Raw genomic sequence first — 22,480 nt, forward strand, 5'->3', positions numbered from 1 at the left:
ACTAGGCGGACGTTTCCCATTTCCTCTTATTCCAGCGAACTCCCCTATCCACTTCCAGGCAGAATCGCGGATCTTTGGGTCAGAGAAAGGTTCCGCTCTAAGATAATGGCTTCTTACACAGCCTTTCTTAAAGCTGGAATACAGTCAGCATAACAGTGTAGTAGGAGTTCCTCAAATGTTTTCAAAAGGCTTGTACAGCTTGCAGAATCTTCCTGGGCCACTGAGCCGCCGGGAACAACTCCACAACCTCCGAACATTTCGACTTCCTCCATCCTGGTAGCTTGGAACGCACCTAGAAGCCCCGCCCCCGAAAAATGGCCAATCACAGAGCGAGAAGTGAGCCGGATGGGGCGGGCCTATCTTGCTCAGTCCTCGAATCACCAACCTCAGACAGCGAGGGCGGAAACGGAAGCCCTGGTTTGGCCTTGGGTTCCGCCTTGGGGGACTGTCCCGAAAGAACAAGTGAAGAAATCCTGAGGCTGCTGGGTTGGCTTTCTCGTCTGTTATCTGTCCGCGGAATCCTCAGTGACGCCTGCAGTCGCCGCAGGAAAGGGACGCCACCACCCAAGAAAAGAGCGAGCAGGCCGGCAGCCGCGGGGCAGAAACGAACTGACTGCACGGTCTTTACAGGCTGGTCCCATTCGGCGCCGCTCCCCTCGAGGCCATGGTGCCGGCGGAACTCTGGACGATCCCCAGGTGAGGGCAGCGGCTCTGCCGGGGATTCCACCGCGGAAGAACTGGGTCGATGCTTTGTGGGGAAGAAAGAATGTTGCCCGCACTGCTCCCCGGTAGCCCCGTGAGCGGCCGCGTTTGTGGCAGCAGTAACAGTAAGCACAGCGTGGGCCGAGGAGGCGGTTCAAGCTGCTGGTAGAGTCGCTCGTCGGCTCTTTTACCGTAATATGCGAGACGAAAAAACAGCCCAAGAACAGGGCTCCGCGTTACCATCTACTTCGAGCTTCTTTTCCTTCCTACTCGGAGCTGATTTATGCGGAAACATGCCTTGCACTTGTACCTGGAGGAACTGGAGACAGTGGATTCGACCTTTGGCGGTGGTTCTCTACCTGTTGTCCATAGTCGTTGCGGTTCCCCTCTGCGTGTGGGAACTACAGAAACTGGAGGTAAGAGGGTCCCGCACCATCAGCCTCCTACCCTTTCTTCAACCTCCTGTCCATCTAAGGTCGCCTGTTTTTACCCGGATGCTCCAGGCTTGATATCCTGAAAAACAAGTCATGTAATGAACCCATAGCAGAACCGATGTGTGGCTTCTGGTTGTTCACGGTTTTTCAGAGCATGCTACTGGTGGAGGTAGGACTGAGAAAATAAAATATATTACTATAGCAGCTTCGGAGACCACTGTTTTGCAGGCAGTCATCCATTTCCGGAAAGGAAGATAACTTTATTCCTGAAATCTGATCTGTTCAAATACTGAACTTAGTTAGGTCTATCTTAAGGACCAGGTGTAGAATTTTATTAGCATTTAACTAGCTTCCTGAATTAAAGGATTGAGTTGGTTCGACCTTGTTCTACTTTAAAATTGAACTCTAAGCCAACAAAGTTTTCAGGGAAAATGCCTTGTGTGTTTTTTGATGTCATATTCTTATTATGACATCAGGAAAGTACTATAAGCTGAAAGACCCCAAAGTAAATACTTAACTAAGCACTTTGCAAAAAGTTGAAGTGAACTTTCAAGTTTGACGTCAATAAAACCCAGGGGACTATTTTTACTTAGAAACAACTGTTTCACAAGAGTTATGCAATTTGGGGCCTTTTGTGTGGAAATATTTTTATATAATTAAACAGATTGTATTCAGTATGTGTTTGTTCTATGTATGTTCACTCAATTTTTTTGTTCATTTTCCCATACTAGCATAGTCCATATAGTTATTTTTAATGTTACTAGACTATTACACTACATTAAGTATTTCTCATCCGTTAGAAATTTAGGTTATTTCCATAATTTGTCTACCAAACCACGTATAGACATCTTAATACTAATAGAGATTCCTTACTTTTAAGTATTTCTCTAGAGTATTTCTTACTCTGAAATATAGGAACTATTTTAAAGACTAATTCTGTGTAGCATAACCTAATTTAAGACTTCTCTTAGTTGTTGGTGTCAGTGACAAATAGTAGTCAACTAAGAAAGAGATGGAAAATTTTATTCAAGACAAACTGAGAATTATAGCCTGGGAGACAGCCTCTCAGAAAGCTCTGAGCGCTGTCCTGAAGAGATACAGGGGAAGCCGGTGTATATGTGATTCTGGCTAAGGAGGCAGATGCAGTCAAGTACTCGGTAGAAGATCGCTAGTCACAAGGAACAGGTGTGAATTTAGTGAGTTTCTAAGTATGGAAAGATGCAAGAATCCAGATTCATAAAAAATTTCTGAAAACAGCCGACTGTCTGAAGGCCAGTTTTGCCAATTTTTGCAGAGTCTGCCCCGCCCCTCACCCCCACCCCGAATTCCTTCCAGGGTGTATTGTAGGTCAGAACCCACAGTGGCTAGTGACTTAATTCTCAAAGAACTGGATGGGCAGTATTTGTTATTTTACAATCCTTTCCCTTTCGCTCTTAATTTAGACCAAAGTTTGGGAAGCATTTTGCTACCAGTTTGTCCCGTGGGACTGGGAATGCTTGTTCACGGGTCAAATGAGGATTTTCAGGTTTAGCCATTCAATGTACTGTTACTGAACTAAGCCCTGTCAACAGTAACCAAAAGCCTCTGGGCCTCTGTCTTATGTCCAGGAAATGGTTCCCTCTTGTTGCTTCCTCCCAGGAAGAAAAAGTTACACTGTTACAGTCTTGGATCTTATATAACTATATATTGGGTCAATCATTTCAAGTGGCCTAATCATTAGTTTTATCGGAGATTCGGATACATTTGGTAGTGCCAGAACCAATAACCATAAACAGGCATGAATGCAAGTAGTATAGTTAGTAACATTACTAAGGTTATAAGTAAGTATTTAAGTTTGAACTTCGTTACAGCCCAGCATCTCCCCAGGTCTGACCACTCTTCAGTTCCAGTCACCATCTTTAAGGGGAGTGATAACGTTGGCATTGTACATAAAGCTCAGCAATGGACATGAACTTGGGCAAGAGGCCTGATGTGCTGCAGTCCATGGGGTCGCGAAGAGTCGGACACGACTTGGCGACTGAACAACTACAGTAAAGCTCACCAGAGATGTCTGCGCTTACAAGTCAAGTGGTGGGTCGTCATGGCCCCTTTCAGAATTGAGAAAGGAATGCTGTCTTCTAAGTAGAGGCCAGAGGAGAGAAAGTGATCTTTATGTTTGAGCAAGTCCTGCTGCCACTGGAGAGGTCTGGCGAACACAGCACAGACGCACAGTGCACCCCAGAGGGGCGGGTGGGCGCCAGAAGGCAGAGAAGTTCTGTGTGAAGTGTTTCTGGTTTTGCTTTAAAATGTAAATCTTTATTTCATCATTGATGTCAACTCTACTTTTTCTGTACCAGCTTTTAAGGAATATTTTAATCTACAATCTCCACTGCTAACACCCTGAGCCAGGTTCTCATCATGTATTGGCTGGACTATCCTGAGCACACCAGCCAAACAGCTAGTGAAGACATAAGTCACGTTATGTGTATCCTCGTAAAGTTTTCCAGTCACTGCTAGTCCCGGATTAAAAGCCAACATGTCCCTGACTGTGGCGCCAAGCCCCAGCATGATCTGAACTCACCCCCCCACCATCTCACTCTGACTTTCTCTCCTTAGTTCGTGAGCGGCCTCCACACTTGCTTTGCTCAAATGTGTAGGGCATGCTCCCTCTTTAGGGCCTTGGCGTGTCATAATATGCCTTTCCTTAGATGGTATTTTCGTTCCTTTGTGTCCTTCAGGTTTTTATTTCAGTGTCACCCAGCTCCCCTGTTTAAAAATTACAAGCTTCTTTTCCTCAACTCTTCATATCCTCTTCCCTTCTTTATATTTCTTAGGACTCACCAGCATCTAACACGATTTATATTTTACTTGTTTTCTCATTTTGCCCAAATGTCTGATACTTAATAAATGATTGTTTGAGTCCCAGTGCTGCTGTATTCTGTATGGTTAGAGAGGGAAACATGACTCCTGCTTTCATGGAACTTAGTGATAGAGGCAAACACAACCAGCACAAACAGATCAATAAATGATGTGAAATGCTATGAGGAAATTTAAAAAAGATCTAAAAAGTGAACAAGCAGGGCAGCATTGTTCACATCTTCCAAAAACAACTCTACCAGCCTGTGGAAAATTAAGTGGAAGTGGAAAGAAGTTAGAAAGCTCTTCAAGGTGGTTCAGAAGTAGTGGGTGCCCAGGCTATGATGACTTATGACCCAAGTCAGGATAGCAGAAATAGAGATGGAAAAGTGAATTTTAAGCATCATGGAAATTGAAGAAACAGAGCTTGACAGGGGATATGATTGGGGAAGAGAGGCAGTGAGAGAAAGGGGGACGTCAAGAACCACTCTGAGGTTTCAGTCTTGAACAAGGTAAATGGTGATGCCAGTTCCCAAGGTGGAAACTCGATGGAAACTCAGATTTGAAAGCACTTGAGTTCTGCTTGGGACACATAGTTAAGGTCTGTGAGAGACATTCACATGGGCTCGTCAGATATGCATGTGCTAAGTTGTTTCAGTCGTGTCTGACTCTCTGCGACCCCCTGGGCTGCAGCCTGCCAGTCTCCTCTGTCCATGGGGGTTCTCCAGGCAAGAATACTGGAGTGGGTTGCCGTGCCCTCTTCCAGAAGGACAAAACAGTGAGAAGTCTGGTGCTGCTGCGCTGTCCATTGGTCTTCACAAGTAAGAGGGTCCTTTGTGAGCCTCGTCATGGTTTCGATGGAAGCATCGGTGGTGGTGGTGGTGGTTTAGCTGCTAAGTCGCGTCCAACTCTTGCGATCCCCATGGACTGTAGCCCGCCAGGCTCCTCTGTCCGTGGGATTCTCCAGGCAAGAATACTGGAGTGGGTTGCCACCTCCTTCTCAGGGGATCTTCCTGACACACAGATTGAACCCGGGTCTCTTGCATTGTCGGTAGATTACCAACTGAGCTTTGAGGGAAACCCTGGAGGCATCCGGGCAAAAGCTAAAAATAAATGTGGAGTGAAGAAGTGGTATCAGTATATGAAGACAGGTTTTTGTTCATTTTGTTTGAGTATTTTTTTCACTCGGGAATGCGTGGCACAGCAGATAGAAAGGAGTGTGGATTAAGGGAGGGCCTCCCCCGCCTCTGTGTTTTGTTGTTAAGATGTTAGGGACACTAACTACAGCATGTCCCTAAGATAGGGTGTAATTTTCTTTAATCTTCTTTAAAGCCCTGAAACAGGAATTATCCCAATTTTACAGATGTGAACACTGAGACTAATAAGTGGCTAAAGTGACAGTCATTCTCATTATTTACGGGATGAGTTTATGTCTTTAAAATGCTTAGCACTGTCCCCAGCACATAGTAGGTACTCAGTAAGCCCCTAATTACCACTGTTGTTTTTAAAATAGCACTGTTGTTATTGCTGTTTATTTGCTATTTATTTGCTGCTGTTATTGTTATAGTGGGGCAGCAATGTGATAGCATTTTTGGATAGCATTTTCATTGGGATTAGGTTCACAACTGAGCACACAAAGCAAAGTTATTTGCATCTGATTAAGCACTGGAAAAAGTAGTTGACATGTTTAGAGCCAGTATTGTATGAAAAAAAAATACTTCTCTTGTAAACACCACAGTCACAATGCTCATGCTGTGAGAAGTCAGTGGCAACTGAGGTTGTAGAAAACTGGAGGTTTGGCTAGCCAGTCCCATGCCTGTGAGGAATACACTCAGGCCTGGAGCAGCCAGGCGACCATCTGTGCCGCCATCTGTCCACTCTTACTGGGCTGAGCGTGTGTTTACATATATAGAGGTCAGTAAGGGACACGCCCCCGGGATGCCATGCTGCCCTGCTAGCCCTGTGTCCCGAGTAGCCACTCGCCCTACTCTCCGGCAGTGTTCCCTGCTTCTCCCTGAGAAGTGAGCCCAGAAGGCACTCTCCTGTGTCCCTCTACTCTCTGCTCTGAAAGCCACTGGCTGAGGGACAGCTGACTCACTTCTGGATGCTGGTCTTTATTGGTTTTTTCTTTCCTCTCTGCTCTCTTCAAATTACCTTAGGGAAAAAATCTACACTACTTGTCTCCTTTTTTCTGAGCCCAAAAGTGGCTGATAAGTTTAATATTAATCGCATCCTTCTATCAGTGTGTCTCAAGTGTGAATAATTTAGAGATAAATAGAAATTAAAATAAATGTAATAATCATATTAATAATTTGTGCAGATACCTAGAGTAAGATCTTATTTTATAATACTACTTTAGTAGAACATATATAATTTTATTATATTTTATTATAACATTACATAAACATGTACACACATACGATAGGTTCAATTTCTTAGGCATACAGCTTTTTAAATAGCTCAAAAACCAAAACACTTATAAGACCAGTGATTCAAATTAGGAGCATTAATGTGGCTGGATGATGCTTTTCTAAATCGAAATTACCACTTGCAATGTAAAACTAGTACTAACTCTCATATGCAAGATTTCTACAATTGGAATCACCATACTGAAATGAGTCAATTCTCCAGTCACTTGTTTTATGATCATTTGAAAAAGAACTTTCTCCTTTACAGCATACTGAGGATGCTTGGCTTTCTTTAGTCATGAGCACATCAGTTTTCTCTCAAGTCTGCCACCAAGTTCTACCTTTTAGCACTAAAGCAGTCATAAAAACAAATGTAGGCATTAAAAGTACTTGGCAATACTGTTCTTAATGATCACCTTGTAATAAAGAAAATCTAGGGTATGTTACTATTATTGCCATCATTAAAATGAGTTGTTGTTTAATTGCTAAGTCATATCCAACTCTTTTGTGACCCCGTGGACTGTAGCTCTCCAGTCTCCTCTGTCCATGGGATTTCCCAGGCAAGAATACTGGAGTGAGTTGCCATTTCCTTCTCCAGGGTGTCTCCTTGACTCAGGGATCGAACATGAGTCTCCTGCATTAGCAGGCAGATTCTTTACCACTGAGCCACCAGGGAAGCTCAGTATTGAATTTTAAATGAAATTGAGCCAAGCAAAAATCTTTGGAAAATTATTGCTCAGACATTGTTTTTAAAATCTTCACCTCTGCATATTCACTTTTGACTTACTGCTTTATTAATTTCTAGCATTCAGCAAGACTTTCTAATCTGCTTTTCAAGTTTTCCATACAGTTGAATGTAGAAATTCATTGTTATAAAAATACATTTGTTCTCAATACTTTTGTTTTCTACTTCTGTAATCTTTGACTCTTGATGAAAAAAAAATCTTGTTCGAAACAGCAAAAGACAGAAGTTGTGGACTTCAGTTCTATTTCCATTAACTGCTCAAACTCCTCAAATACTAAAAACAGATTCCCAGCCTTTTCACTTTAAAAAGCTAGCATTTGCTTTTTTTAAATTTTAATTAAAAGGATTCACATTCAGGAGTACAAGGAATAAAATTTATTCTAGAGGGCTCCTCAGATAAAACAGAGGTTCAAATAAATTTTTTTTATCAGAAAATGAGTGGATTACTTTAGCTCTGCCTTAAGGATGAAGCAGTTCAAATTATATTTTTAGAAATTGAGCTTTTAAAGGAAAAAAATGTTGATCAGATATTGACCTTAAAAAGAAATTAGACCTTTTGAAAATGTCTTGTCCTGAGTTGATAATATCGTGTATAAGAGACACGCATGTGTGCTTGGTCGTGTCCAACTCTGTGACCCAATATGGACTGTAGCCTGCCAGGTTCCTCTGTCCATGGAATTTTCCAAGCAAGAATACTGGAGTGGGTTGCCATTTCCTCCTCCAGGGGATTCTCCCTATTCAGGCATCAAACCTGCATATCATGCATCTCCTGTATTGGCAGGCAGACTCTTCATCACTGAGCCACCTGGGAAGCCCTGTGTGCTCTTACAGGGGCAATCTGTATTAGCATGGGTCCTCTGAACGGGTCCCTTGGACACTGGCAGTGCTCATTAGCCAATGGGAGGATTAAAAGACATGATGCATGTCAAGAACTTAGCAAAGTTATCAGGCAAACAGCACTCAATAAGTCTTCTGTTCATATTTTGAGTAACAGTAAAATTTGCAGAAATCTTTGGTAAATTTTATCCCAACATAAAAGCAGAGGAATAAACCAGAAGATTTTTAGATTTGACTTATAGAAAATTCTAAAATTTCTGTACATCCTTAATCAGAAAAATCAAATATAAAAGGCCAATAACAATCTGAGGGAAATGACATGGGATTAGTATGCTTAATGTATGCAGTGCTATAACTAAAGACCATATGAGGAAAAATCCACCCCCTCCTTCTATAAAAGCACAAATAGGCTGTTATTGAAGAAAAAATAAAAATAGCCACTAGTTATTTGGAAAATACTGAGCCTCAGTAATAAATTAAAATTTTAAAAAATACAAAAAGCATATTTACCTGTTTAGTTTTAATATCAGAGAATTATATTAATATGTTCTTTGCTTCTTAAAGGTTGGCATACACACCAAGGCTTGGTTTATTGCTGGAATCTTTTTGCTGTTGACTATACCTATCTCGCTTTGGGTGATACTGCAACATTTAGTGCATTACACACAACCTGAGCTACAGAAACCCATAATAAGGTAACACGTTGATTCTACTAGTGTTGTGTGGCTTCTCTCATAAAATGTAAGTGTTACGTAAAATGTAAAATGCTTTTAATCATGTAAAGTGTTTTAAATTTGTTTTTGCTTTCTAAATAGGATTCTTTGGATGGTACCCATATACAGTTTGGATAGTGTAAGTATGCTTCATTTTAACTCATTAACTAAAAACTTGTTTTAGGATACTATAATTAAGGTAATAAAAGTAATGTTATTTGGCAATAAGGAGTTAGGTTTATAAGTGTTTTTAATGTTAATAAAGAAGGTAAAGTATAACCATAGAAAAGGCAGATGTTTTAAAATTTCAAATGAGTTGTTCTTATTCCTCTAAAGATTGTAATACTTAAAATTACCGTATCATCCTTTTTATTTATTACAATATTTATTTGGACCAAAGCAGAAATCTTCCCCAGTGGATCCTAGTATATGTAATTGTTACAAATAACTGCTTTAATTTGATTAAATATAAAGAAAATGTCTTTAACATCATTTTCTATGGTCATGTCAAGAAGTTTTGGATTATATTAATATTGAAGAACTCAAGTACATAATATAACTTTTCTCTTCATATTCATTGTTTACCCCCAACAGAAATGTTTTTGTTTACCAATATGCAAGATCTTTATTGCTTTTAAAAATTGATTTCACAGATTACCTGGTAGCCCTCATAATGATAAAATTTAGCAAGTTTGATATAAGTATGTGACAAGACAACTCAAGTTTTAAAATAGGGCTATTGCGAGTGCCATGAATTGCAGTGGTAATTCCTTTTATTGTTTCTAACATCTGTTAAAACAACTTTTTAATATCTATGCTTCTTCATAGTGGATAGCTTTGAAATATCCCAGCATTGCAATATATGTGGATACCTGCAGAGAATGCTATGAAGCTTATGTCATTTACAACTTCATGGGATTCCTTACCAATTATCTAACTAACCGCTATCCAAATCTGGTATTAATCATTGAAGCCAAAGATCAGCAGAAACATTTCCCTCCTTTGTGTTGCTGTCCACCATGGACTATGGGAGAGTAAGTTTGTTTGGTTTTAATTCTTTAAGTTTGGTTTTACTTAAACAGATATAAGTGTCATTTCTCTGCAGTGTGTTAAGTGCTATATGCAGGACAAGAAGTGTAAGACAGAGTCCCTACCCTCATGTAGTTCATAGTCAAGTTTGAATACTTAAAAAACACATTTTTATAATCCAAACATATGAGTTAGTTTCTTTTACACTATTTACCCTAAATAGAAAACTGACAAAGTTGGGAGAGGGGGGGCGGTGGGAAACTTAGAAATCATTTAACCAACATTCTTTTACGATTGGAAACCAGAGTCTGCAGAGATTAACTTCCTCAAATCACATAGCAAGTTAATGGCAAAATCAGGTCTAAGACTCAAGGAGAAGATAGTCTAGGTGGGAAAACGGCATTGGACATGAAATAAGAGTAACAAATGGTGATGTTTATTCTAGTTATATGTAAGTTAGTTGGCCTTGTTATTCATTCATGTAGGACAGAAAGGAAATAAAGCCTGCAAAGTTAAGTTGAACCTAAGATTTCATTTACGCTATGAATGAACCACTGGATGTTTTTCAGCAGGAAGCATTTGAAGACTGGCATTTTAGAAAGATTAATTTTAAAATACTATGCAAGATTCATTAGGAGGAGAAGAGTCCGGAAAGGGAAATAAATTATGTTATTAGAATAATTCGTTTGTGAGAACGAACTGAAAAAGAGGGGCGTGGAATTGAAATAGAAAGGAAAGATAATAAGAGAATCCAACAGAGAATCAACAAGACTTGATTACTGATAGATGGGGATGTAGGTGAAATTTGCAAGCCAAGGTGGGTGGAATGACTTGGAGGAATCAGTGTAGATATACACCCTAGGGTTAGCTACATTGCCTTTCCTGCAATACAGAACCACTTTGACGACATCAGCACCAAATGTAAGTGTCTCTCCTTAACATCCTTGCAATGACAGGGAGCTGCCTGGCTATTTGAAATAATAAATTCCTAAGGTGTTTATTTGACAAATATGTATTGAACACCTAGTATGTGCTAGTATATAGGTATATCATAATACATATAACAGATGTAGAACTCATAGAACTTACAGCTTGGTTAGCAATTAAATGAAGACACAAATATATAGTTAGTTACTTCAAGAAACACTATGAAGGAAAAACAATAGGAGCCTATGAAAGAGGATAGTGAGAATAACAGTTGGAGGTGGAAGGATATTGTACTCAACTCCAAATACAATAAGAACAAACAGGGATTTATAACCAAAGAGATTGGGGTGGTCACTGGGTGGAAAATTACTAAGAGGAGACATCAGGGTAAGAGAATTCTTTCTAAACTGCCCTAAAAAGAATGTTACTTAAGGCAGACCAAGAAAACATCAAGAGTGACGGATGAGGAGCTGGATTCGATCTCAAGGGTAATCAGATATTGGGAGGTAGGGTGAGATGATGAAGCGGTGGTGGTAATAGGTGTCTTAGCAGGATTTTTTGCTCAGACTGGTTTCCCAGGCCAAGGACAGGGCCTAGCTCATGCCTAGTTGAAAAGAAGGCTAAGAGGAACCCTGTCTAAAGTTTGGTCCAGGAGAGAGATTGTCAAGTGAGAAACCATTATAGGATGTTAAGCAAAGGGCTGATACCCAAGTGTCATTTTCAGAGATTACTGTACTCTTTGTGTACTGAACTGGAAGTGGGCATAGATGCAGGAGATTGCAGTGGTCTAGTAAATATGATGACGATAGTGGAGGTGCAATGGCAGCTTGGCTTTGATCAGGACTCCTCTGTTAATACAGAACCTGAGATGCGGTTCTGGCTGCCTCTTTGGGCTGGCTCATCCCAGTTAGTAGGTGGTCAGCTAAAACCCAGAACCTTTTTCAAGGTTTCAAGGCTGTAGACCAAAATTTCCCTTTTCTGTGCTTGTGCAATTTATTTGTTCCTAACTACACAAGCAATTACATTTATTCTTGTTTACATTTTTTTATGCATCACTTTTATTCAGGGATAATTTTACATCAAAATTTTAGTTTTTATATTTAATCACATTTTCTCTTTTTAAAAAACTATATTAAAAGTTCCTGAGACTCTTGAGTTCTGACAGCTACTACCTGAATGATATCAGCAGTGTGTCCATAACTATAAACCAGGTTTTCTTTCCTTTGAAGACTTTAAACATTACCAAAGCCGTGCAGTTTGGGGATATGGTTTTAGTAATATAAAATTTTTCATTCTCTTGTATATAAATACAGTTTAGGTTACCAGTCTCCTTCTATTGGATAACTGGTGATATATGTCTGATCATTAATCAGCCTGTTGCTGTTGAGGATAAATCAATATGATGCTTTGGTTTTAAGCATTATACTGAATTTAAGATGCAAATTTGCAGTCTTTAGATGTAAAACTGCATCTCCTTTTTAGACTATGATTTATGTGACATATGCAGTGAGCACAGTGAGTTTTCTTTTAATGAATGTTAGATTTTATGTATGTGAGTTTATGAGAGGAGAGGAACATTTTACCTAGTGATTTAATACTGTTAGGAAACAAATGTTTTCATGAAACAGTACTAACTCTTACTGTGTATTCCTTTCCACCCTCTTGTTTTTAAAATTGGATCATAGCCCACCATGTTGAATTTGCCACACTTTGAAAAAATTTGCTCTAGGGTGTATACCTTGGAGTGGATATGCTACATCTTTTTGGCTTTTGTGTGATTTTGTGATAAATTATTTGCTGAAGTGACAGTACCAAGTTACTCTCCCATTACCAGTAGAAAAGATTTTAGAATACCCACACTTCTTAATGTTTGCCTCTCAAGAGGTCATAAAGGTTTTACTGATTAGTAGTGAGTTTAAACAAGTTTTCATGTGTTTATCAGCCATTTGTGTTTTCCTTCTGAGAAGTGATTGTTTCTGTTCCTCATTTTTTAATGGGTTGTCTATCCATAGGGGATATTTATAGATTAAGATTCTAATTATTTAATGCATGTTAAAAATACCTTCTTCTAGTTTTTGGCATGTTTTGGCACTTTATTGAGGATGTTTATATTGTTGAATTTATCAGTCTTATTTCAAGTACTTTTTGTCTGGTTAAAAAAATTCTTCCTGACCCCAGCATTATAAAAACAACTCTCCTGTGCTTTCTTCCTAAACATTTTACTTTTCCATTAAGACTTATAAACATATATTGATTTCTTTTTCATATGTTATATGAAGTAGGAATGCAGTTTCACTTTATTTGATTGACTTGCTGTCCTAGCACCATTCTCTCTCCTGCCTCACTGGTTATGTTGCCGTCTCTGTCATATAAAGGTTCCATACATGTGGGTCTATTTGTGATCTTCCCTTTTTCTCTTTTATTAATTAACTTTTCTATCCCTGGACCATTTCCATACATTGACTACTATATTTAATTAATAAGTCTTAAATGGGCTATTCTTAATTTGGTGCTCTTATGTATAAATTTCTGATTCAGCTTGTTAGGTTACTTGAAAAATCCTATTGGGACTTTTTGATTGGAATTGAATTCAGTCTTCAATTTACTGAATTCAGTCTTCAATTTATTGAAATCTTTATGGTTATTTGAATCTTCTTATCTATGAATATGGTCTACTTTCTGCTTATCTAGCTCTTCATTTATCTTTCAGTATAGTTTTCTCATAAAAGTCTTGTACATCTTTTATGACTTTTTAAATGTCTTATATTTTATTTCTATTGTAAATGACACCTTTTTTAAAAATTAGTTTAATTACTACCAGTGTACAGAAAGGCAATTGGTTTTTGCATACGGAGCCTATATCCAAAAATCTTGTTAATTTTTCTTATTCTGTAGATCTTAAATTCTCTATGTAACCAGTCACCTTCAAAAGAATTTGTTTCTAGTTTTTATACATGTTTCTCTTCTCACTGTGCTCAGTACCTATAGACTTTATTGTATCATTCCTGGTTTTAAAGGGAATTCTTATAAAATCTCACATTTGAATATAATGTTTCTAAAGATGTTTTGTAGGCATCCTTTATTAGCTTAAATAAACTCTTTTTTATCCCTAGTTAAGAGTTTTTAATCATACCTAAGTATTGAATATCATCAAATGCTTTTTCTATCCCTGTTGAGATGATCATAATTTTTTGCTTTTGACCTGTTAATATAGTGAATTAGATTAATGACTGTTCTAATGTTATAATCCACTTGGCATTTGAAAGACAAATTTTAAGTGGTTATGGTGTATCATCAACTTTTCTACATTATAAGTTTTGGATCGCTAATATTTTGCTTAGAACATTTAGATCTTTGTTCATGAACAAAATGAAGTTATGATTTCCCTTTCTTATACTGTCACTGTCTTCATGTCCAAGTTTTACTGCCTACATAAGAGTTACTGCCTTTACTTACATATTACAGGAAGAGATGGGGTACTATATACCTTGAAAGATATGCCCTGGACTTTTCTTTCTGGGAGGACAAGTATAGAACTATTTTGGCTTCCTGTTGTTTCTAGAACAAAAATTTTCTTAATTACACCATTTAGGAATTAGGCAGACTAAATGAAGTTTTTAAATGTATGGACATATGTTTGAACATAGACTTTATTTTAAAGCAAATGAACATGTCCAAGGCAAGCCATTCAATATAATAGTAGTTCAAGTCTGTGCCCCTACCACCAATTCTGAAGAAGCTGAAGTTGATCAGTTCTATGAAGACCTAGAAGAACTCCTAGAACTCACACCAAAAATAGATGTTCTACTCATTGTTGGGGATTGGAATGCAAAAGTAGGAAGTCAAGAGGTACCTGGAGTAACAGGCAAGTTTGGCCTTGGAGAACAAAATGAAGCAAGGAAAAGGCTAACTTAATTCTGCCAAGAAAATGTACTGGTCATAGCAAACACTCTTTTTCAACAACACAAGAGACGATTTACACAAAGACATCACCAGATGGTCAGTACCGCAATCAAATTGATTACATTCCTTGTAGCCGAAGATGGAGAAGCTGTATACAGTCAGCAAAAACAAGACCTGGAGCTGACTGTAGTTCAGATCATCAGCTTGTCATAGCAAATTTCAGGCTTAAACTAAAGAAAGTGGGGAAAACCACTAGGCCAACCAGGTATGACTTAAATCCCCTATGAATATTAGTAGAGGTTATAAATAGATTCAAGAGATTAGATCTAGTAAAGAGTGTGCCTGAAGAACTGTGGTTGGAGGTCTGTAATACTCTACAAGAGGCAGCGAACAAAACCATCCCAAAGAAAAAGAAAAGCAAGAAGGCAAAGTGCTTATCTGAGGAGCCCTTACAAATAGCTAAAGAAAAAAGCGAAAGCAAGCGAGAAAGGGAAAGGTACATCCCACTAAATACAGAGTGTCAAAGAACAGCATAGAGAGACAAGAAGGCCTTCTTCAATGAACAGTGCATAAAACTGGAAGAAAACAACAGAAGGGAAAGACTAGAGATCTCTTCAGGAAAATTGGAAAATCAAGGGAATATTCTGCCCAAAGATGAGCACAATAAAGGACAAAAATGGTAGAGACCTAGTAGATGCTGAAGAGATCAAGAAGAACTGGAAGGAATACACTTAAGAACTGTACAAGAAAATCTTAATATACTGGATTAATAGGATGGTGTGGTCAGTCACCCAGAGCCAGACATTCTGGAGAGTGAAATCAAGTGTGCAAAAGGAAGCACTGCTTTTATTTTATTTTAATATAAATTTATTTATTTTAATTGGAGGCTAATTACTTTACAATATTGTATTGGTTTTGCCATACATTGACATGAATCCACCATGGGTGTACATGTGTTCCCCATCCTGAACCCCCCTCCCACCTCCCTCCCCATACCATCCCTCTGGGTCATCCCAGTGCACCAACCCCAAGCATCCTGTATCATGCATTGAACCTGGACTGGTGATTCGTTTCATATGTTATACGTGTTTCAATGCCATTCTCCCAGATCATCCCACCCTCGCCCTCTCCCACAGAGTCCCAAAGACTGTTCTATACATCTATGTCTCTTTTGCTGTCTCGCATACACTGTTATCATTACCATCTTTCTAAATTCCATATATATGTGTTAGTATACTGTATTGGTGTTTTTCTTTCTGGCTTACTTCACTCTGTATAATAGGCTCCAGTTTCATCCACCTCATTAGAACTGATTCAAATGTATTCTTTTTAATGGCTGACTAATACTCCATTGTGTATATGTACCACAGCTTTCTTATCCATTCATCTGCTGATGGACATCTAGGTTGCTTCCATGTCCTGGCTATTATAAACAGTGCTGTGATGAACATTGGGGTACACGTGTCTCTTTCCCTTCTGGTTTCCTCAGTGTGTATGCCCAGCAGTGGGATTGCTGGGTCATATGGCAGTTCTGCTTATTTAACTTACATGCAGAGTACATCATGAGAAATGCTGGGCTGGAAGAAGCACAAGCTGGAATCAAGATTGCAGGGAGAAATATCAATAACCTCAGATATGCAGATGACACCACCCTTATGGCAGAAAGTGAAGAGGAACTAAAGAGCCTCTTGATGAAAGTGAAAGAGGAGAGTGAAAAAGTTGGCTTAAAGCTCAACATTCAGAAAATGAAGATCATGGCATCTGGTCCCATCTCTTCATGGCAAATAGATGGAGAAACAGTGACAGACTTTATTTTTTTGGGCTCCAAAATCACTGCAGCCATGAAATTAAAAGACACTTACTCCTTGGAAGAAAAGTTATGACCAACCTAGATAGCATATTGAAAAGCAGAGACATTACTTTGCCAAAAAAGGTCCATCTAGTCAAGGCTATGGTTTTTCCTGTGGTCATGTATGGATGTGAGAGTTGGACTGTGAAGAAAGCTGAGTGCCAAAGAATTGATGCTTTTGAACTGTGGTGTTGGAGAAGACTCTTGAGAGTCCCTTGGACTGCAAGGAGATCCAACCAGTCCATTCTGAAGGAGATCAGCCCTGGGATTTCTTGGGAAGGAATGATGCTAAAGCTGAAACTCCAGTACTTTGGCCACCTCATGCGAAGAGTTGACTCATTGGAAAAGACTCTGATGTTGGGAGGGATTGGGGGCAGGAGGATAAGGGGATGACAGAGGATGAGATGGCTGGATGGCATCACTGACTTGAAGGACGTGAGTCTGAGTGAACTCTGGGAGTTGGTGATGGACAGGGAGGCCTGGTGTGCTGCAATTCATGGGGCTGCAAAAAGTCAGACACGACTGAGCGACTGAACTGAACTGAACTGATGGCAGTTCTATTTCCAGTTTTTTAAGGAATCTCCATACTGTTCTCCATAGTGGCTGTATTAGTTTGCATTCCCACCAGTGGTGTAAGAGGGTTCCCTTTTCTCCACACCCTCTCCAGCATTTATTGCTTGTAGACTTTTGGATAGGAGCCGTTCTGACTGGCGTGAAATGGTACCTCATTGTGGTTTTGATTTGCATTTCTCTGATAATGAGTGACGTTGAGCATCTTTTCGTGTGTTTTTAGCCATCTGTATGTCATCTTTGGAGAAATGTCTGTTTAATTCTTTGGCCCATAGTTTGATTGGCTCGTTTATTCTGGAATTGAGCTGCAGGGGTTGCTTGTATATTTTTGAGATTAATTCTTTGTCAGTTGCTTCATTTGCTATTATTTTCTCCCATTCTGAAGGCTGTCTTTTCACCTTGCTTATAGTTTCCTTTGTTGTGCAGAAGCTTTTAAGTTTAATTAGGTCCCATTTGTTTATTTTTGCTTTTATTCCCAGGATCCTGGGAGGTGGGTCATAGAGGATCCTGCTGTGATTTATGTCAGAGAGTGTTCTGCCTATGTTCTCCTCTAGGAGTTTTATAGTTTCTGGTCTTACGTTTAGATCTTTAATCCATTTTGAGTTTGTTTTTGTGTATGGTGTTAGAAAGTGTTCTAGTTTCATTCTTTTACAGGTGGTTGACCAGTTTTCCCAGCACTACTTGTTAAAGAGATTGTCTTTTCTTCATTGTATATTCTCGCCTCCTTTGTCAAAGATAAGGTGTCTATAGGTGCGTGGATTTATCCCTACGCTTTCCATTTTGTTCCATTGATCTATATTTCTGTCTTTGTGCCAGTACCATACTGTCTTGATGACTGTAGCTTTATAGTAGAGCCTGAAGTCAGGCAGGTTGATTCCTCCAGTTCCATTCTTCTTTCTCAAGATTGCTTTGGCTATTTGAGGTTTTTTTGTATTTCCATACAAATTGTGAAATTATTTGTTCTAGCTCTGTGAAAAATACCGTTGGTAGCCTGATAGGGATTGCATTGAATCTACAGATTGCTTTGGGTAGCATACTCATTTTCACTATATTGATTCTTCCGATTCATGAATCAGAAGTACTGCTTTTAATAAAGTAAAGGGATGCTGTGGAATTTTGATAGAAGTATTCAAACCCCTAAAGGATGATGCCATCTAGGTGTTGCATTCAATGTCAGCAAATCTGGACTACCCAGCAGTGGTCACAGGACTAGAAAAGGTCAGTCCTCATCCCAACTCCTAGGAAGGGTAGTACTAAAGAATGTTGTAAACATCAGACAGTTTCATTCATTTCCTGTGCTAGTCAGGGCTTCCCTGGTGGCTCAGCAGTAAGGAATCTGTCTCCAGTGCAGGAGACCTGGGTTTGATCCCTGAGTAGGGAGGATCCCCTGGAGGATGGCATGGCAACCCACTCTAGTACTCTTACTTAGAGAATCCAATGGACAGAGGAGCCTGGCAGGCTGTAGTCTGTAGGGTTGCACAGAGTCAGACATGACTGAAGTGACTAAGCAGCAGCAGCCCATGTTAGTAAGGTCATGCTTAAAATCTTGCATGCTAGGCATTATGCAAACCAAGAACTTGCAGATACCCAAGCTGGGTTTAGAAAAGGAAAAGAAACCAGAGGTCAGATTGCCAGCATTCACTGGATCTTAGAGAAAGCTAGGGAATTTCAGAAGAACATCTACCTCTGTTTCATTGACTGTGCTAAAGCCTTTGACTGTGTGGACCATAATAAACTGGAAAGCCCTTAAGAGAGATGGGAATACCAGAACATCTTACCTGTCTCTTGAGAAATCTGTATGTGGGTCAAGAAGCAACAGTTAGAACCCTGTATGGAACAACTGACTGGTTCAAGATTGAAAAGGGAGTACGAGAGGGCTGTCTGCTGTCACCCTGTTTGTTTAACCTGTAAGCTGAGCACATCATGAGAAATGCTGGGCTGAATGAGTTACAAACTGGAATCCAGATAGGCGGGAGCAACATCAACAACCTCAGATATGTGGATACCACCACTCTAAGTCACTCCAGTTGTGTCACTTCACTTCAGTTGTGTCCAGCTCTTTGTGACCCCATGGACTATAGCCCGCCAGGCTCCTCTGTCCATGGGATTCTCCAGGCAAGAATACTGGAGTGGGCTGCCATGCCCTCCTCCAAGGGACCTTCCCCACCCAGGGATTGAACCTGGGTCTCATGTCTCCTGCACCTGGGATATTATATATATATATATCCTTAAAAACCAAAGCTTTCTTATAGCTTCTCCAATGTTAAAACTTTATAGTCTTTGAGTATTTGTAGTTTGAATGTGGCTCTTACCTGTGTTTGGGGAACAGGCGCTGCTCCAAATGTCCCTGCTAGTTGTTTACCTGTTTCTGTTGATGTTTTTCTTATGCTGTTTTTTTTGCCCTCATTACTAGTTTGGAAGTTATACTTTCTGTTTCTAGTCTTTAATCTTAAAAAAAATAGATATCAGTTTGTATAGAAGGTTTTTGTTTTTAATTTTATTTTATTTTTAAACTTTACATAATTGTATTAGTTTTGCCAAATATCAAAATGAATCCGCCACAGGTATACATGTGTTCCCCATCCTGAACCCTCCTCCCTCCTCCCTCCCCATACCCTCCCTCTGGGTCGTCCCAGTGCACTAGCCCCAAGCATCCAGTATCGTGTATCGAACCTGGACTGGCAACTCGTTTCTTACATGATATTTTACATGTTTCAATGTCATTCTCCCAAATCTTCCCACCCTCTCCCTCTCCCACAGAGTCCATAAGACTGTTCTATACATCAGTGTCTCTTTTGCTGTCTCGTACACTGGGTTATTGTTACCATCTTTCTAAATTCCATATATATGCGTTAGTATACTGTATTTATGTTTTTCCTTCTGGCTTACTTCACTCTGTATAATAGGCTCCAGTTTCATCCACCTCATTAGAACTGATTCAAATGTATTCTTTTTAATGGCTGAGTAATACTCCATTGTGTATATGTACCACAGCTTTCTTATCCATTCATCTGCTGGTGGACATCTAGGTTGCTTCCATGTCCTGGCTATTATAAACAGTGCTGCAATGAACATTGGGGTACACGTGTCTCTTTCCCTTCTGGTTTCCTCAGTGTGTATGCCCAGCAGTGGGATTGCTGGATCATAAGGCAGTTCTATTTCCAGTTTTTTAAGGAATCTCCACACTGTTCTCCATAGTGGCTGTACTAGTTTGCATTCCCACCAACAGTGTAAGAGGGTTCCCTTTTCTCCACACCCTCTCCAGCATTTATTATTTGTAGACTTTTGGATCGCAGCCATTCTGACTGGTGTGAAATGGTACCTCATAGTGGTTTTGATTTGCATTTCTCTGATAATGAGTGATGTTGAGCATCTTTTCATGTGTTTGTTAGCCATCTGTATGTTTTGTAATGCTTTTATAGATTTAACCACAGTGTAACTGTTTGTTACTCCTCGCATCTCAGATATTCTATCTGGGATCATTTCCTTCTCTCTAATGTATGGTTCTTAAAATTTCTTGCAGCGTCAGCATAGCAGTGGCAGATGTTCTCAGATACACTTAATCCAAAAGTGTCTTTATTTTGCCTTCATTCTTGAAAGATTGTTTTGCTGGATGTAATTCCTTGTTGACAAGAATTTTCCACAAACATTGTGGAGATTTTATTCCACCCTATACTGGCATCAGTTGTTACTGTTAAGCCTTTACTTTCAATCTAGTTGTCATTCCATTATATTAGTAGGTGACCTGTCTTCAGCTGCATTTTTAAGACCCTGTCTTTGATATTTCGCAGTTTCACTACGGAATATCTAGGGTTTTTTTGGTTTTAATCCTATTTAATTTACAGTGTGCCTCAGTCTGTAGCTTTGCATTTCTGATCGGTTTGGAAAGGTTCTCAGCCATAGTCTCTTCTGAGCTTGCTCGTCCTCTGCTCTTCCCTCACTTTGCATGTTTGTTAGACCTTCCGAGTCTGTGCTCTTCTTTGTGCCAGCATTGTTGGGCTCTGGATGTCTTCAGGTTCACCTTCCAGTTCATTAATTCCCCACAGCCTTCAAAGGTATCTAATTGACTAATATATTTGCCTAGTCTTCCTAGTGGTCTCAAGTTTGTTTTGACAGTCAGTTCACAGAGCACTACAGGTTTAACTCAGCTCCTGCTTGGTTTAGCTTTGTAGGGAGCACAGCATGTGTGGCCCAGACATTGTCATCAAGAGTTCTTGCTGCGCCCCCAAGTGCAGCTCCCAGGCCACCTGCACAGGGGCACTGGTTGTCAGTGGGAGTGAACTACCCCGGCACAGAGAAGGCTTTCAGCATGGGGAACCCCTTCAGCTTTTAATTCAATCCTGGTAACCCCGGCCCTCAAGATGTGTGTGTCAGACTCATTCTTCTCAGTCTAGATGTAATTCTTAAACTAGGGGATTTATAATACATAGAATTGATGAAGGAGTGTTAAATAAACATTTGCCCTCAGAGCATCTTGGTCTTTTTAAGAAAGTTCCACAAGGCTCTCAGGTAGAGGGCCTTTTTTTTTTTTTTTTTTGGTAGTAGCTGTTTGGGGACTTTTTTGTTTTGTTTCTGTTTGTGAATTTTCCCCTACATTAAGTGAGCTCAGTGATTAAAAACTGTTTTATGCAGGATCTTTGTTTTGTTCTTTCAGAGTATCTAGTTAGTGATACTGTCTGGAATGATATATAAAGGCCAAGCTGGAAAGGAAACTAAATCCTAAATGTAAATATTATTTTCTCAATACACTTCCATATATACAAGCCTACATGTAATTTATTTGTTGCTTGGTTTTTCTTCCAGAAACACACAGGGACCCACTTCCATTCTTTTTGTTCCTGTTCTGTGCTGCACTACTCAGGAATTTGAAATTGGACATAGAAAGGGAAATCTTTCAGATGTCGTTGTTACATAATTTAAAAAACAGTATTTAAATAATGTGTTTGCTTCCATCCACATTCTTCCCCAGTAGCCATTTAGAATGACTAAATTAAAAGGATTATTCTTAAAAGGAGTAGATGTGTGTATATGTATAATTGAATCACTTTGCTGTACAATTGAAACTAACAACATTGTAAATCAACTGTACTACAATAAAAATAATTTTAAAAATTAAACATAAATATGGCATCATTTGTCAAATGATTTTAATTTGGGGGCTTTGGAGAAAACCTGATAGTATGAAATGAGTAACTCAAATGCTGAATTATTTTTCTTTGACAGAGTATTGCTGTTTAGATGCAAACTGGGTGTATTACAATATACAGTTGTCAGACCATTCACCACCATCATTGCTCTGTAAGTACACAGAACGTACATTATTGTTTTTTTTCATTCTCACGCTCTTACCTAAGTGAAACAATTGAGTAGAAAGCATGTAAAACTTGTTGCTTGTTTATAACACATCTCGTCTTTTATAAAAACAGTATGTATAAACCCTACTATGTTAGAATAAATAAGGTGACCATAGGAATGGTCCAAGGAATCACCATATAATTTTTTTAAATAACATTCCCTGTGGAGATTTC

At 39.3% G+C, this 22,480-nt stretch overlaps 1 protein-coding gene across 2 annotated transcripts in view; it reads left to right on the top strand.

Annotated features, from left to right (window-relative positions):
* The first annotated feature begins 396 nt into the window (after window positions 1-396).
* Window positions 397-22,480, top strand: part of TMEM184C (transmembrane protein 184C) — a 29,367-nt gene continuing 7,283 nt past the window's right edge. Inside the window, exons 1-5 of one of the 2 annotated variants that reach the window (XM_027513400.1) lie at window positions 397-1,118; window positions 8,526-8,656; window positions 8,777-8,813; window positions 9,503-9,708; window positions 22,176-22,250. In XM_027513400.1, coding sequence (XP_027369201.1) covers window positions 900-1,118; window positions 8,526-8,656; window positions 8,777-8,813; window positions 9,503-9,708; window positions 22,176-22,250 — 668 coding nt within the window. In that variant the 5' untranslated portion in view covers window positions 397-899. Of the gene's footprint in view, window positions 1,119-1,138; window positions 1,306-8,525; window positions 8,657-8,776; window positions 8,814-9,502; window positions 9,709-22,175; window positions 22,251-22,480 lie in introns of those variants that run through there. The other variant, XM_027513401.1, reaches the window with a different exon arrangement.

The sequence above is a fragment of the Bos indicus x Bos taurus genome, chromosome 17, assembly GCF_003369695.1.
Source record: "Bos indicus x Bos taurus breed Angus x Brahman F1 hybrid chromosome 17, Bos_hybrid_MaternalHap_v2.0, whole genome shotgun sequence".
NCBI classification, from domain to species: domain Eukaryota; kingdom Metazoa; phylum Chordata; class Mammalia; order Artiodactyla; family Bovidae; genus Bos; species Bos indicus x Bos taurus.